The 18,334-nt window shown below is 45.3% G+C and overlaps 1 protein-coding gene across 1 annotated transcript in view; it reads right to left on the minus strand.

The window, feature by feature from the left end:
* fam20cb (FAM20C golgi associated secretory pathway kinase b) overlaps positions 1-18,102 on the minus strand; it is a 44,635-nt gene extending 26,533 nt beyond the window's left edge. The window contains exons 1-3 of the mRNA XM_076092890.1: positions 16,851-18,102; positions 16,432-16,607; positions 12,907-12,985 (exon numbers count right to left, since the gene is read on the minus strand). Coding sequence (XP_075949005.1) covers positions 12,907-12,985; positions 16,432-16,607; positions 16,851-17,362 — 767 coding nt within the window. The 5' untranslated portion in view covers positions 17,363-18,102. The remainder of the gene's footprint in view (positions 1-12,906; positions 12,986-16,431; positions 16,608-16,850) is intronic.
* Between the last annotated feature and the right edge of the window lie 232 nt (positions 18,103-18,334).

The following is an 18,334-nucleotide window of genomic DNA, read 5'->3' on the forward strand; positions in this document are numbered from 1 at the left end:
GCTTTATGAGCAGGGAAAAAGCGAGCTTTGAGAGAGGGGGGGGGGGGGGGACAATAAACAACAGATTCAGATTTTCCATGGAGGGCTGCGAGAGTAAGTAGAGGAAAGAAACTCACAGGAGAGGACTAAAGGGGCAGCGTACAATGAGCCGGTTTCTCCCAGCAGAATCGCTCGTTTCATATGGCGTCGCTGGGGACAGCGAGAGCAGCGCTCTCTCCTCTCGCTTTTTCTATTCTCCCATGACCAGAGACGGCGAGGTGTGGCTGGAGGACGAAGGAGTGATGGTGAAAAGGAGTGACGGGGAGAGAAAGAGGGACAGAGTGAAAAAACAACAACAGGGAACTGGCCTTGGGAGGGTTAGAAAAGAAGCAGAGAGGGGAATGAGGAAAGGAAACAGCGAAAGAGAATGAGGATGAGACGCAAAGGAAGATGAAAGGTGCTGAGTAAATGAGCCAATGAGAGTGTGATCACGCCCCCCTCCCCCCAAGTCTGTTTATAAGATATGACTTGAGAAATCGTGAGAGACATTTTTTCACGTCTCCAAACAGAAAGCTCAGTGGTACGCAACTCCGTATGTCTTCTACTTCAGCAAACAAAAAAATTGCGGGTAAAGAGGGAGAAAATTGCTGAAGCCGACCGACCATCGAGACGCAAACTTAGTTCTAGTTGCATCTCGCAGCACTTACTAATGACGTACACACCATCACAACTCCATGCACATTTAATTCAGGGAATAAAAAAAAATACATGGCAAACAAAAAAAATATTTCTTAAGTCTCTTGCACTTATCTGCAGCTCTACCATTACTGCGCTGCAGAATAACCAAGTGAATATTGCCTGAGAGCTCAAACTAACTGCTTTTAATGTTTCCTTACACGGCGTGACAGACGTGAAAGCCCCTCTTCAGACTGACTAATAAATTACGAGTTGTACTCTCACACTATATTTAGGAGCGGGAGTGTTGTGGATCTGGTGCATGCTGCATGTTTAAGTGGGCCCGCCTGCTTGAGTTGTTCCTTTCGGGGAGGACGTGTGGAATTAAAAGGTGAAAGCCCCGCCCTGTTCCAGACGCTGGGCTGTGATTTTCCCGGATCATTACTTTGAATGATGAGACAGCCACGCCCCCTCTGAAGCTAGCTCGTGCTTGGACAAGAACTGAGGCTCCAAAGCTCATATTTGAATAAGCGCTGGACAAACACCATAGCTGCCCCCCCTCCCCCCACACCAACGCTGCATTGAGTTAACTGAACACACAGCACAGCATCACAGTTGGTAGGAAAGCTCTCGCAGCACACTAATCCGTGCCATTTTGCCAAGCTGCTTTCTCCTCGCTGTGCCTAACAATGCCGATGTCACTTTTCCTCTCTCGCTCTCTTTTTTTTTTGCGAACAACAACAAATCATAATCCTTTGGTGAGCCCGACCATATGGTCTTTTCTTTATCCTTTCTTTATCCACACCCCACTGACATTAATAATCTGTCGGACCGGGGAGACGGTATCGAGGCAAAACACTCCCAATATTCAAATAATCGCACCGTCGTTTTTGTAAGAAACTTGATGCTCTCATTGAAATTGTTATTAAAAAAACGTCTTTGATTGGGCAATATCTTAGTGATGAGAAAATGATCATGCTTTCGGACTCTTCATTTCAAATTCAGTTCTAGTCTTTGAATGAAGAAAGGTCTGTAAGCTCTGAAAGACCCACTGTTCACTACCTGCAGACAACTAGCTAGGGGGCACAGTGGAGCATTTAGCAGCTAAACAGGCGTGTATTTCCCTCAGGAGGTGGTGGGAACTAAAAGAGAGCCGAGAGGAGAGCGAATATTGGACTAACATGGATCAGGTAGCCAGACACACGACTCCAAATGGATGGTTATGTTGCTTCGTACCTGCTGGATACGAAGAAACAGGCAACTTTAAAAGTTATTTTTATTGCAGGTTTAAGGTAGTGTCAGTTGCTGATGGCTGTTTGGCTGCAGGCTAGCCATCCTATGTTATAGGCTAGCTAGTTAGCCTAGCTAAGGAGTATTCAAAGTGCTATTTTAGGTGCAGATTTTGCAGCAATTTGTGGTTGAAATTTAAAACAAAACTCAAAATGAATAATAATGTTGCTCCTTGTCTGCTGGTTGTGTAAACATGCCACTATTTTCAAAAATGTTAGCCCTATATGCAAATACAATAACATACAATGTTGTGTTGCATTGACCTCGATTGGCTAATAACATGAATTAAAACTGCTTTCAGTCTGCACACATTCAAATATCTTCGCAATAATCTTAAATTTCAGACAAACAAGTCATTCACAAAGAGAAAAAAAAGATTTGTTCTTTAGTAATTAGATTGTTTGGTAAATGATGAGAAAATAATGTGTTTCTGGTTATTTCTGACTCATTATATAACGGTTCCTATTTGAGTCATTATATAATCTGCTATTTTCTCTGTTTGTTTCAGCAATGAGTACATTTGCATCTCCTGCCAATAAAGCACGAATAAACTGTAATGAAACAAAACTGTTATACACAGTTAAAATTAAAGTGTGCTAATAAAAGATAAAAAATACTCAACTCAGTCTGAGTACTTTACTGAGCCACTTAAGCCGCACATCCCAGCAAGGGAAACTAATGACATGCTGTCATTGCTTTTAAATGATTGCTCATCTCTACGACAACCAGAGGTGTTTGAGCAGAGACCGACCGGTACATGCAACCTTTTCCATCCCGCTTCAAGTGAGGCAAGCCATTCATGTTGGGACTTGGTCGCTACGGGTGGCGTTTTAATCTTCCCATCTCAGGTTGGTTGCATCACTTGTTTTGACGAGCCAATCTCCTTCTTTTCCTCTGAAGAGGACGTCAGTGGCGAAGCTCGGGGGCGATATGCAGATATTGAATTGTAAGAGCAGAGCTTTCTACTTTAATCAGGCTCATACAGTATGCAGCGGTGTGGAACAGATGTTGTTTAATCCGCATCTATACTATAGCCAGAGCGCTGACAGCTGTGGTTCACACACCACCTCTTTCCCACCGTAACCTTAGTCGTCGCTCTGCTGTTTGCTAATGACGTATCACAACATGCCCTCATAATACCAGGGGAGCAGGGAGAGAAAGCCTAATTAGACCAAGTGTCCATTTGCCGAGAGGGAGAGGTGGAGGGTGAGTTGAAGAAATGAGATAAACGCAGTAAAAAAACAGGACGCCCCAAAGACCTCGTGGTGCTATAATTAAAGCTGACAATCAGGAATGTTAGAGAGCGACGGGTGAACATGGTATTTTACCTCCTGCTTCATTACAGTCTAATCATCCCCCCCCCTAAGGTGTTTTCCCTGACACTAACTACAGCTTATAAAAAGGGATCACTTTTTGCCAGCGGGACGGTGCAAAGAGACGAGAAGCTTTAATAGCTGGTGAAGGTGAAGACAGAATGTAAGGAGGAAGATCACAAGAGAAGCTTTGCACAACCAGACTGAAGCTGCACCGCCCCATAAAACGCTGGATACTTCTTTAAAACTAGAGCTGTCTCGCCCTGTGGCAGGATAACAGACACTGTGTGTTTGCTATGAACCGCAGAGCACAGCTGTTTCTCCGGGCCATCGCAGCTCTCAAATCAAGAAAAGTGAAAGCACCAGTTTTTTAATACAGTAACCGTAGGTACTGCGGATCAGGGCTCCAGACTAACGGTGTCCCGTCGTCCTGGGGGCGATTAATCCCGTCACGGATTAATAAGAAACGCACAAAAACCAGCATGCAAAGGGTAATAAAGGAGTATATGGTTAAGTACATGGGATTTATTGTTTTGTTTTTTACCGTGGTATTGAATTGGGTATCCAAATATTGAGTAAAGAATTTCTGGTATTGTGACATCCCTATTTCAGAGCCTCTCTCTTTAACTGCTGAATCAAAGTACATTCTATCTCAGTATTTAATTAGACGAGCGACTTTCACAAGTTCACATTTGGAGCGTTTTCATCAAAGTCTGGGAGCGTTTACAAGTTTCTTTGGCTGGAACATTCCGGCTCAAATAACCGAACCGAGGCGAAAACCGCTTCTTGCGAGACGAGCGTGGTGCCGTTTCTTAGACGCGAAAATGTATCCGAGCCAACTGCAGGAAACAACCCGGGTTTGAATGCTACCCGAAGACAGAATTTGACATTTGATAGTCGGGCAAAACAAACCGCAGTCAGGACTGATCTTCACGCTCATTTATTCCTTCAAATGTTCTTTAGCAGAGAAAGTAAATGAGTCTGTGGTTCTTGGGTAAAGTTAAAAAGGACTCGAGTTAGATTTATTTAGATCCGGCTGCCAAAAATCTCAAGCCTTTGTGAGATGACAGGTTTCCAAAACTCCAGTGAACGAGCCAGTTGTGACTTTTGTTAGGAAAGTCTTGGTTTGCTTGTTATCATGAGACTAAATGAATTAAACGCTAAAATGTACAAAAGTCAACAAAGATTGACCCCCAAAAACGCAGCTTATGTTGATCAGACAAATCTTAAGCTATAGAACAACAATGAGGTTCATTTTAGCCTCATGAATACTCAGTTTGTAACATGAGCTAAAGTGGACGATGTTTCCACTTAACTCAAGTATTCAATAAGAAAAAGAAATACATATGTAGTGTAGTGCCTGCGAAGACATATAGTGTAAAGGCTCATTTTCCAGCCATGAAACACCCTCTGTGCCTCTGCTTTCAGCATCTGGTCCTCAGTCAGAATGGCGGCGCAGAGGGCCGGGCCCAGGCTAGATGAATAAATGTCTGCCGCGATCGTCACATCAGCTGTTGAGGTGTACTGTGTTCAGACAGAGAGTAAAGCCCGCCTTTGAGTGACAGCCCCTTCAAAAGCAAAGAGACAAGATGACAGATGTTATAAAGGCCTGCGTTCCCACAGAAACACAGGGCCGGATCAGATTTTCTGAATAATTAAGCTTCATTGTTTGTTTTTTTTGTATTATTATTTCTAAGAAACAATGAATGAGTTTATCAAGGATGAACCGCGATTGTGAGGGGCCGGGAACTGAGACTGCGGAGAAATGGCAGCACAGCCTTTCAAATGCATGCCTGTGTGTGCGCGCGTCTGGCACACACAAACAAGCTTGAGCGCACACACACACACACACACACACACACACACACACACACACAGCAGAGGAATTTAGCCGAGGCTTTGATATGCAGATTGGATGCTGGCTTGTCATTTCTGCTGGCTGCAACGCTGCGTTATCGTTCCTTCAGCACGCCATTAGAGCTGATAACATTTACCTGAAGGGGGCAGTTGACTGATAATATCGTCAAGACATTTCTGCTCCTGGAAGGCCTGAGCGAGGGACACGTGAAAGTTGCCACAACAGTATCGCTGCCGAGTAGCGCTCATGTGCACACAAACACACACACACACACACGGGTGTACAGATCAGCACAAAAAGACAAAGAAATTTGACCACTTTTTGTCTCCTACAACTAGCCTACAGTATAAATACGGAGACCGTTTGTAGGTCAAAAATCATCAGAAGTGGCTGTAAAACAGTGACACACACACACACACACACACACACACACACACACACAGTCACTGAGATCTCAATTGCAGCGGTCCAGAGTGAGGAAGTCTTGGGAAGACTGAATGCTGATGTTTTTATAAAATAAATAGAAGAAAGGGAGTGGTAGAGCATCCAACCGACACGTCAAACTAAACGATCGTGCTAATCAGCTACACTGATTAAAACTGGCACCGTCTCTGACGTTATTTAATAATATCTATATTATACATAAATCCTGATGGATGATTACTGTAGATGGCAGAACGCCAACACTGCATTAACAGATTACTACCCCCCCCGCCCTACTAGACCGTAGATTACTTGGATAAGCATCTGTTATTGCGTGCTCACAGCATGTTGTTGTATAGTACGGTCGGCAATAGGTCTGCACTGCTTATTGTCCATTACCATGGTAACTTCAGCCCCATATTAAGAGATTAATATCAGAGTGGGCAAGTTTACTCTTTAATTTTCATCACAGGGTATTTCACAGCTGCTTGGTAAATAGGTCCTCAACCACTTTTACATCAGAACATTGAATCAATTCCACATAGAAAGCTAGAGGGAGGTTATTTAAATGATGTTCCCCGCATAGAGAGACAGTTTATTATAGTTTGGTTAGCCAGCGATGAGTCTTTCCGTTGGTCACTATTTGACCAATGGAACACATTCATTTCACCCACTAAACAGGTTTCTATCTTTAAAGAGAAGGTTCCCAACCCCGTTTGGGGCCTTGAATAAAAAGCAATGATTCATGGGAACCAGGCCACTGAGTAACACAGTTTACATCAATGCCCTCCGGCTCTGCCATGTTCCGATATCGATGGTTTCAGCTGTGCTACTTTCTACCAAAACTTAAGTGAATAGAAATAGAAATGAGCAGGTTCATTTGACAGCACATTTCTAACTTTGTGAATCTGGCACAATGGCAGCTTGGTCTAAACTCTAACTTGTCTCACGAATTCAAATCTATTTTTCTAACTTTTCTGACAAGCAAGTCATTTTAGCATCTTCTAGCAATGATGCTCTGCTCTATGCAGCGATTCTGCTCTTTTCACCAGTTCACCACGGACAGTTACATTAGGCCTGGTATCCAGTGTCAGTGAAGCTAATTATAACTACATATCTAAGGCTCCGTAGCATGAGGGGGGATGTTACCATTTTTGCTTCATCACTTTTCCTCAAGCTCTCTCACTCTCACTCTCTCACACACACACACACACACACACACACACACACACACACACACACACACACACACACACACACACACACACACACACACACACACACACACACACACACACACACACACACACACACACACACACACACACACACACACACACACACACACACACACACACACACGATGGCCTGCAGTGTGTTACAGTCTCTGCAGGGAAGACAGTAGGAGGTCAGATAACTGAGCCTCGGGGCTCCATTTGATCCTATGCTGCACTCCGAAAGCACATGTGATAACTAGCGTGTGTGTATTTTTTTTAACCGAGCACTTTAACACATTATTTCTCTGTTCCTTCGACAATTTCGCTTGAGCACAAATAATACCCTGGTGAAACAATTATAGTCAAATATAAAGTCAAATCATTAAGCAGAGAGCAGTGCAAAGCCCTAAGTGCTGCAAAATAACACATCACACACACACAGTGGTTGTAATTTTAGATCCTGAGGTCAGCCAGTGCGTTTACGGGCGATTACAACATTCTGCTATTATTCATTATCCCCGAGTGCACTGTTTAAGATCATGAGCACGCCTAATTGCATTTACAGTCTAGGTAGACTCATATTCTGAGCTGGGAACAAAATATGATTTGTTTATTTGTGAAGACAAATTGTGATTGTAATTTGAGAGTGAATAAAAAACGCTTGTAACAGTTACATCCTTTGCTTGAATTAAAAGCGTGTAATGCATGCAAACACATTCTCAGTGGCTCCTCGTGGATGTGCCAACTATTGAATGCCACAAGCGGAGAGGGTTTTCATTACTATATGTGCTGCATATATCCAATTAGTCTTGTGCGTAATGCTTTACGTCACGCTTCAATCCAGCTGCAGAAGTGTGAGTTGCACCGTTTGCAGATATGCGAGCCAGCAGTTTGGGGGTTAACATGGTACTTTCTACCCCCCCGCCCCCCCCCCCCCCCCCCAGCTCTGGCGTTGCCACTGCGCTACTGTGAATTTCCTCTCTTTCCAAACAGAGCTGCACTCATCATCTGTGCTCTGAATGACTTGTCCTGAGGCGCTTCATCCCTTCATTTCCCGACTCAAAGTCAAAGCACAGGCACAGAAGACCTTGTGAATAGAATATCACGCAGCAGACAGGCGCACATGCACACACTGCCGACAAACAAACAACCGCACTGACAAAATGTATACAAAGAGTGAGGGGCAAAAGAACGGAGGTCAGTCCACAGAGGGGTCCGTTTGTTTGACATCCTTTTGTTCAGCACCACACGGGAACAATAGCTAGATTGTCCCGTCTGTCCCGTCTTTCATCGGCCGCTCAGTCTTTTCCTTGTTTGTGAATGAATCTTGGCAGCTTAAAGCGAGGATAATAAGGGGTTTCGTTGAGACACGCCCTCCCCATTTTCAGAAAAATCTCACCTCAATCTGCCACGTCTGATGCAGCTCGATGATACAACATCCAACTCTTCTACGTAGCCACTTCCCCCGTTTATTTCTCTTATTCAACACAGACATTTCCTCCAGGCCGTGTCACTTGTGCTGCCGTCGATACGTTATTGACACAAACAAGGTGACATTATGTTGCTCCCCTCTCTTGTCTCCCCGTCGTGTCAATCAAAAATTACTCATGGACCCGACTCGGCACAGATATAGATTGCTCAGCGGGGAGGAGCAGCGGAAAGAGCCCGCTATCTCTTCTAGGAATACTCGGATTGATTTGTGTGCGGCTGAGCCAACAGTCGGCTGATTGACAAGCGATACAATTAAGTGGAAGCGAGAAGGAACGGAAGACCATCATTATATCAATCATGGGTTCTTCTACCCGCCTTCCTTCGTTGATCATCTGCGCTCATCATCTAATGGGCTGTGTGCGCGCCAAGACTATTTTCACTGGAAATATTACAATCATTGTTTCCCCAGTTCACACCAGCACGAAGCTATAATGACGGGCAGACACAAAGAGACGAAGAATATCAAACCCCGTCTGTGTTCTCTACCCACACTCGGGTTCAAAGTATACAAGGCTACAGCTGGGACTCAAACGCACCGTACGGCGCAGGTCTATTTCGGTACGTAACAAAGGTTCCTGGTGGACCTTAAGGTATTCCTGTACATGCACACATTTTCATTGCACTGAAAAGTGCAGAGACATGTCTGACAGCAAAAGGCACAGTTTGTGTATTAGTATTATTTGAACTTGAAGGTAAGCTTTTTAAAAAAAAAAGGTACAAAATGTTTTGCACTGGAGCGGTCTTCCCAAAGGGGCTGTACCTTTTCAAAGAGCAACATTTTTGTTCCCACCGAATGGGCTGCCAGTTGTGTCTTCAGCTCGAGCAATTTTCTCAAAGCTGCAGACAAAACAAATGGTGGTAATTGGTGACCCTTTTGGCAACGTAGCATCGAGTTAGAGAATGCGAGTTATGATCGAGCGGGACAGTACGGTCAATCAAAAAGCAGAGAGAATAAAAGCTATGATTGTGCACCCGCAGCGATGTTAAGCCTCACGAGCAGCAGCGAGTCTGTGGTGTACTTTTTTTTTTTTTTTTTTGGGAGCTTCACCTGTCAAGCAACATAGCAGTTTCCCTAACCCTGTGATTGGTGGAGGTTGTCGGGGGGGGGGGGGGGGGGGGGGGGGGGGGGACCAGCTGGGAACACTACTCGACACACAAGAATTAAACACGCTGTACAAGAATTGGTGTCCCTCAAGGTTATATTAGATATATTATATTAGGCTCTTTTTATTTAGTACAACCCAACAGTCCAGGGGGTAATATTCTGAATGTATGCAGACGACATTCTAAATAACAAACTGCATCTTTACTTACAGTAGCTATGGACAGCAACACATTCAACGTGTTAAATATTTAGGTGAGATTGTCACTTCTCTATCATCATTGTTGTTTGGTGTAAATAATACAGAAATGAATTTCCACTTGGTTGAAAACTGTAAGCACAAAGACTAGTTTCATTATACTTGCATTTGCTAGGTTAACCTAAACGCTGTTTTGATAATGTTTTTTCTTTATTATAATTTTTATATTGAGTATATTTGTTCCAGCAAACCACTTAATTTAACAGCAATATTCTTGCATATTCAACTTGAAAAACACTAGCTGAACCAAAAAGCTCTCTTGAGCACAATTGCAACTATTTTGTTGTTGTTCTAGCAAAGCATCAATGTGCATTTTTGTGTGAAGTCATGTGAAGGCCCTGCGTCTCGTCAGCCAACGGCCTCCGTGCTGTATAATTTGAGGGGTTATGTCAAAAATCGACATGTTTTTTAGCCACACGGTAGAGTCTCCCATCCTGACAGCGCTAAGTGTTTGTTTACAGGAAGAGAAGCAGGAATTATGGAAATCCCACAAATTCAGGGTTATTTCAGTCCTGCCCACAGGCATAACAGGACGCAGAGGATGACGAAAATGATAAATGAGCTTGGTCATCAGACTCAGTTTCAGTCAGGTTACACTGCCGCTGTTGTGACCGAGAGCACAACCGTGATGTTTTCAACGGTCTACTTAAGCAACACAGGGCTGGGCATCAGCTGGGGTTTTGAGTGCCTCCCCTCAAAGCCTCTGTGATCTCGCAAGACCTGTGGTCTTAACAAACATCGCAAAACAAGCCTCGAGTCAGATTAGACCAGTTAAGAGAGAGGCTATTCCATGTCTGGAAAACGGGACCGCAGACAGCAGCTCAGTGGGCTGATTCATCTGTGTTACATCATAGTGTACAGGTACTCTAAGCCATCTTGTGGTGTCTCAATACAGTGGAAGCTGACTCAACCAAATCGGGAAATCATGCTGAGGGGTGTTGTCACTGGACCGTTACATACAGAGGAGCCCCCGCCACCACAAAACCGAGGCACTGGCCATAGCATGTGATCATTCTCTCTCTCTCTTTGAGGCAAAAAGACAAAAAAAAAAGGATCGATACAGCAACCCTGTAAATGGATTTCTTCTTCTGTGCCATTCATTAAAGAATGAGCGAGAGAGAAAAACAAACAGAGTATAAGTGAAAGAAGGGGGGGGGGGGGGGGGGGTGATGGAGAATACGATAAACAGAGAGAGAGAGAGCAGGTTTCCACAGATATGGATGGTTTGAGGGTCGATCGTTACCCAGACACCGTGTGCATGCCCGCCCGCCCGCCCGCCCTCGCTGCCTGGCACACATTTCCATTAGAGTTGAGAGGAGCCGAGCAGAAGAGCACAGCCGGAGAAGCCTTTGATCTCTCAGCCTCTGTCTCTTTGATGCACCATGTGGAAACACACCAGCAGATTTGGGAACTAGGAGATGAGGTTGGGTGTTAAGTGGATGTGTGCGCGCTCGTGCGCGCGTGTGTGTGTGTGTGAATGTTGGCGTGTGTGCATGTGTGAGGGAAATTGTAGCGGGAATGACACCGCCAATCTGTCAAGACCTTGATTGCAGTCCAAATGAGCATGCACGTGCACGCGCACACACACACACACACACACACGTCAGTATTGGTTGGCCTATTTTGTTAAAGTCAAGAGCATTCAAGCAGAAAGGAATGAACCCCCACACACACACACACACACACACACTCTTGCCGTTATTCAGGATTATCAAACATCACGGCGGCTTTGACAACCACAACTGTCAAGCAACAGATTTACATCCAACCCCATCACCCCGTGCTTTTCTCTGAAAATGTCATTTCACATTTCTGTCTGGGTTGAGATTCAGGGCAGCGCACAGAGATAATCTGTGGATTTTGACTCTGCGCACGTATCGACGACAATCTCTGCCCACGTCTCTCCTCCTTACCCTCCCATCTTCTCGAGCCCTTGACCCCTCCACCTCGCTTCTCTTCCGCCCCGCACTCCTCCTCTCGCGTCCCACCCCTTCCCTCCTCTCGCCTCACTCTCATCACTCCTCTTTACCGACCTGTCAGGATGATTTCAGGCCTGTTGCGTCTGTCCTGACTTAGTGCGGTACAATTGAAGCCGTAATTACAACAGTCTCTGAATAGCTTCTCCTCCCACGGAAAAACCTCGCTACCTCTCATCCACAGGCTTAACCCCGCTCTCCACGCTGACATTCAGGGGCCAGACAACATTCTTATGTAGAAAACCATTAACCGACAATTAAATTATAATCACCATAACAAAGGACGGGTGACATTTAAATCCACCCATCGAGGAGGGATTAGGAGCAAAGAGCATTTCTCTTGGGATGTGTTATCGTCTAAATATGACAGAGTGGATAAAGGATATGTGAATTAATCAAAAACAACATAGTATCTACCAGTGGGGCAGTTTTTACGACTTGGTAGACTTAAGTCGAGCCAAGGTGTATTACAGGGTGTGCCGGGGTAAGCTTAGGTATAAAAGAAAGTGTAGCTTTCGCTCCTCTTCCCCTCTTTGTGAGAGACATTAATGATAAGCTGTAGTTCACTGCTTGGATGTTCTCATATCACTACTAGAATAGGATTCAGAAGGAGATGAGGGAAGGAACATAGGTGTCGGATCACAAAGCTCACAGAAATTACGTCTGGCACTGTTACAGAGAGCTGCGAAAAAATAATGACAAATATGTCGCCCCCAGGGTGAGCAAGAGTGATACCTGAGAGGCTGCTGCCTGTGGGTGCTAAGCCAAAACTGAAATACTACCTTCAACGAACACACAGTGGTATTTTTCCAATATGGGACTTCAGAGAAATCGCATTTGGCTGACTAGTTTGATTGGTAATGATCAGACACAGCCAGCATTGCCTGAGGGCTGAGGACCTCCAGCATGGCCACTAAAGGATGTGCCGTGTCACCTGAAAGCCCCGTGGGGGGAAATGCCTCGTCAACGCTTGGCTCGGACACAGCGGAACGATGTCGGCCTTCAGTCGAATATCAAGGTTGTGCTGAAATGAAAGCAATTTGATATAGCCAGAGACGAGAATGAGGAAATGAGATTGATGCTGTGTGGAGAGAGTGAGTGGGTGGTGGGATGCGAAAAAAGGAAGTCGTTGGAGCTAGAAAGCTGCATCGCTGGTGTTTTATGCTGAAATGCACTCGAGCTTTAGCATGATATGAAAGAGATTGCTTTTTCTTATAGAGAGGGGGACCTGACACTGGCAGAGGAGGACAGATGAGAGAGGGCAGTTCAACCAGAGGAACGGTGGAGCTCGAAGGAACTTTAAAAAACACATACAACACTTACTTCATGGGTTTAAAGAGAGCCTGGCCGTAGTTCTGGAAGGTCATGATGAGCTTGAGCTGAGTGCCTCCAGACTTCATTGCTGTTGAAGTGAAACAGACAACACTGCCGTTAGCAATACATTAATGCCACTATGGATATTTGTTGTAACGTAAGGTTTGGTATTAGTTATAGACCAAAGAAATGAGCTGTAGTAGTGGGCTTACAGTTTGTAATTTGACAATTTAGTTTTAAATACACACAAAATAAATGGCCAATTTATTAGGTGTTAGCTCGTTAGTCTAGCAGATTTTCAAAATTCTGACTAGCCAAACTTGAAAGCTAATTGAAAAGGCTGCCGATTGTCCAACGTCATAATGAATGACTGAATAAAAGTCACTGTATTATTTTCAGCACATAATCTCAAAACCCAAAGACATGTTTTACGTTGTCTGCTTTGTCCAACCAGCTGTCCAAAATCTTAAAAGTTGAAAATAAAATAATATCTAACGGAGTGAACCTGCAAATCCTTACGTTTGACAAGCTGAGACAAGTGAAATGTGCGTAATTCTGTCTAATAGATGGAGAATTGCTATTGTGACCCTGTATTTGTTAAAAAGCTGTCCATGTTCAACATTTCTACTGTTTACTGGCAACTGTCAATCAAAAATACAAATGAAGCATGGTGGGGAAAATGCGAAAAGAACAAGTTAAGCATGCTAAGCACGGTAACGAGGCTCCAGAACTTCCTCTAAATGAAGTAACAAGCGCAGACATTCTGCATATAAAGCAACCAGAATTGTGTTGACCAGTAGAAGGAAATAAATAAAGCTCAAGAGATAAGAGACAAACCAAAAGTCCATATCCACATGACACAATAGCGCTATGTTGTCATGTTAATCGTAATGTAATATTTACTGACATTGATTTAATTTCCACTTAGGAGACATGTCATTGTACACCTGAAGCCTGAAGCTTCATCCGCCATGTTGGCAAAGCACACCGATGTGCATGCGAGCTCGTACACAGCGTGTGCGTAGCCATGCGTTTGTGTCTCGAGTCTTTGTGAGTGTGCCTGCGCTCTTAAAAAATAAAAAAAAATAAAAAATAAAAAAAGAGTGCTGATGTCACAATGTTTGTTTGATGGGAAGGGAGAGTGAGGGGGTGAAGGACAGCCAGTGCTCGCCGATGCTCTGTTCCTCCGCTGTTTACTCTCTCTGTGTATTCTCTGGAGGGTCCATCTCTATCTCTCTCCGTCTCTTTTGTGCTCCTATTCATCCTTCTATCCTTCATGTTTTCTCCCTTTTTGCACATGATAATGCATTCTAAAAGGCACTCGTGGGACCGGGCTGGGGCGAGGATTATTCACGGCTGAAATACAGCGAAATTTGCACACACAAAAAAGGAGAAAAAAAAAAAAAGGGGGGGGGGGGGGAGCAGAGCAGCCACCGTTCCCGGTTCTTTCTTCAGCTGATCGATTCGGGGAGAAGTGTTTCGGTGGTCTTTTGCCAAAGGACAGCCTTCACAATCAATGACCTCATTTATTGTTTACATATGGGAATCATGAGAACAAGAAAAATGTTGAAAGAGAACAAAATTACAAGTGAAAGAATCAATATCCGTCTGACCTCACCTGCTGAAGAGCGTCCCTGTGGATGTTTGGAGGCATTTTAAAATATTCTTAACTGTAATTGACGGGAACTGCATACAGGGACCATGCAAATTATAATGTTTCACTTCGTCCTCCACTCACAGTAAACAAACCACGTTTTTAAAGAGACTTCATGTTGGGAAAAATGTTAACCTCAGTCTTTTTTTTTGGTCTCATATAAATTACTTTTATCATATCTGCTGCTTATGCCAATGCATGCGTCCCCTCATTGATGAAAGTTGCTCAAAAAGGGGTTACGGTGCACAACACATGCGAGCACTATCCTCGAGTTTAGATAATATGCAACTGCTATTGGCTGCTGTTGGTATTCTGCTGTTGGCCTGTGTTGAGGCTCTGTAATTACTGAGCCACCATGTATTTAGCTGGCCACAGACGCTGAGAACTGCTTCCTCTATCCACCCAGCTCATGAGACAGAAAGCAAAGACAAAGAAAATCAAGAGGACATCTTGAGTAGAAAGACCGGAAAGAAAGGAAGGAATGCTTCCGAAAGTGACCAGACAGGGATGCTGGTTCGAACAGCTAATCCTACTCCCAGATAAGCATTTAATCGTTTGCTAAAAGGCCAGAAACGGTTTTGTTATTGGCAGATGAACCTGAAATCTGCAATCACTTTTCACAGCGAGCGCAAGATGGGCGACCTTGAGTCGACACGCACTCTTGGAATGTGAGAGCTGGACTGAGCCAAAAAAAGGAAAGAAGACAATCTCCCGAAAAAGAAAGAAAAAAGTAGAAATAGATTCCAAATAACTGCTCCAGCGTGAATCATCGCCTCCGTTAGGTATCTACGTGCACTTGCAGCGCGGGCCTTTTGTTGGCCTTCTGCAGAAGGATAGATCCACCGTGCACCTGTCAATCAAATAAAAAGCCACAGCGTTCGATTGGAATCGAACCTGTGATGTGCAGATACAGGATTTGCAGCGAGACCAGGTGTTCTGTGGGGATGCATGAGAGGTGGCGGCGGCGTTTAATTATTCCCTTTGTCAGGCAGGAGGAGTGAGCGGGCCGAGCATGTTCAGCTCCGTCATACGACAGCCTGACTTCCACCTTTGTGCATACTTATGGAGTGTGTTCATGTTGTCAGTGCTTGTGGCAACGAGGAGCATGGTTGTTCTTTACTCAGCAGAACCTCCTCTCACTCTTAACCAGTGGACCCCCGTTACACACTCCACTTTGGTTTCCTGTTAGAACGACACTCTGTTTCCCACCCAATTGGGCGGGTAAAACTTGTGTGGCGCGTACACGGCTTGTGATCATTTGGGCTATTTTGTGTACCATTTGGGTCGTTACCCCTGACGAAAATGTATAGATAAAAACCAGAGTGCTCTTTTTTTCCTCTCCGGGTGTTATGACTGGTCCTGAGATGTCATTACAGTCACAACTAGGCGGGAACCTTTCCCAAAGAGTGCCGATTCAAATTGTTGTTTAGTTTGAAAAAAAAAAACGCACTGTTTGAATCCTTGTAAGAGCTCATGTCTGTTCATATAAGCGATGTCTTTTTACATTTTGTATATGTTAACCACTTGTTGGAGATGATTTTTTACCTACGGCAACCATGCGTTTTGGGTTCACCTGATTAAACCAATCAAACATCTCCTGCATCTTCTGAACGCTTTATTTTTGCTTCTTCATACCAGGGAGGATCTAATGGAGCACATTTCTTTCCAGCATCATGGGACAAACCCAGTAACATCAGTTATCAGCATGTGCCAATGCTATTAAGATAAAACAATGTTCACAAAACGGTTCTCTGCAGTATCGGCTTGGTGTCTTCAGAGTAAAAGTGTAATTTTAACCCTCCATCTGTGCACTGAAGCCCTCCTGCTGGCTGCTGTTGCTGTCCAGCCCCCCCCCCCCCCCTCTGTTTCTTATGACTCACCGACGCTGGTGATCTTCTGGGTGACCAGGTCCTTCAGGAGAGCGTCGATGACCGGGTTGTGTCTGGAGTACATCTCGTATCGATTAATCCCAATGTGAAAGCGGAGCCAGTTGGGGTAGGAGTCGGCCGTCAGCTCCCCTGTCGGGCTGAACTCATCCGTGGTGCCTTCGTTATTCCTGGGGAGAGCAGAGGAAAAGGTGAAGGAGACAGAGGACTGGCAGATTGTTCTCATGTAAACAGTGACAGGTGTTGCGCAACAGCACATCATCAGCACATGCAGAGTTACGGTAATGTGATTGCACAGAACTAAACTCAAAGCCTTTACATGTGATCAAATCAGAAAACGTTTAGCTAAAGCTTCTGTTGCATTAAGAGTTGATTTTGCTTTCAAATCGGACTTCACCAGCTAAACGCTTTACCATGCCTGATCCTCTGCCGCTTTGGGGTCAAATCTGATGTCCGTGTTGACGTTGAACAGCGTGTCCTCGTCTGTCAGGGGCGGCAGGGACCTTTTATACAAGGGGTGGTCGTAGAGAGCAGACAACCTTGAACCCTTAAGCGGCATGTTCTTGGTCGCTGAGGCGTCCTGCAGGAACTGTCTCTTCCGGTCGCCGCGTGGCCCGAGATGCTCGAGCCTCCGGAGAGCCTGCGTTTTGTCGGCCGCGGCCGGGACCCTCTCCAGCGAGTGGGAGGACACGTTCGAGCTGGGCTCGTTGCTGAAGTCCTGGAGGATTCGCAGCGTGTGCTTGTTAGGCCAGCCCTGCTTCCCCCAGCTCTTGGGCTCCTCGCTCGGCGTGTGCGAGCACGAGCAGCCGCCGTTGCCGTGCCTCTCCAGCTTGGGCAGCAGGTCTATCATGATGTGCATGGAGCACGCGATGAGGAACACCATGAGGATCAGAACCCGGAATTTGCGCAGGAGGATCATCTTCATGGTCTCCCGTTTGAGCAGATGTGAGTATTTACTGCAAATGATCAGCACGCAGATGAACAAGCTGACTACATCGCTGATGATGTTGATCAGACTAGACGCCAATCTAATGAAATACACATTAAACACGTAGGACCCATCTTCACTTGCCGTCTTGAGTAAAGAATTCAGTGTTCAGCCTTTGTTTTTGTTTTCAACATCAGAGTCCTGCTTTATGCGCGAGGGAAGGGGGGGGGGGGGGGTGTCCAGGAAGGTTTCAAAAGCGCAACATCATCCGCGAGCGTCCAAGTAAAACACGTTGAGTCGGTTCAGACCAACGGTGGATTTGCGCAAGCCACATCGTCTTCACGCCGCCGCGCTCCTGCCGACCAGCGAATATTTCAGAAAGGACAAGCGAGTATGATCCAAAAGCAGCTGCGATGGGCGAGAGGGGGGTTAAACGTGCGTGTCCAAGAGGTTCGAGGGCGCGCATCGGTCTCACCGTGCAACCTCGATCCTGTGCGGGGAAGAGCGGCCGTGGATCAGCTGGGACTTCGGTCCCGGAAAGAAAAAAAAAAATGTAGTACGGAAAGTGCAAGCTCTTCACATCTTATAAGCTCTTCGGGAAAGTCCCCGAAAATAAAAAAAAGTAGCGATCCAGGAATGCGTAATTTCTGTCACATCAAGTCCCGAATAATCACCCGAGGCGATCCAACAGAATACACTGCACAGGTAACAGGAGACCGAGAATACTCCCGCTGGGGACAGGCAACCTCCAAGAGTACAAGCGGGATAGGAGGAGAATGCACTTCTTGTAGCATGTGCGAATCTGGGTGGGTGTGTTAAATATGATGATGAAGCGAAGACTAGATCCAGCCTTTGCGCAGCGTCACTGTGCACAGATTGGCTGAGGGGAGAGACAGAGAGAGACAGACAGAGAGAGAGAGAGAGAGAGAGAGACAGACACAGAGAGAGAGAGAGAGAGAGAGAGAGAGA

Source organism: Anarhichas minor, unplaced genomic scaffold (assembly GCF_050575085.1).
Source record: "Anarhichas minor isolate MPS153535 unplaced genomic scaffold, ASM5057508v1 ptg000017l, whole genome shotgun sequence".
Taxonomy (NCBI): Eukaryota; Metazoa; Chordata; class Actinopteri; order Perciformes; family Anarhichadidae; genus Anarhichas; species Anarhichas minor.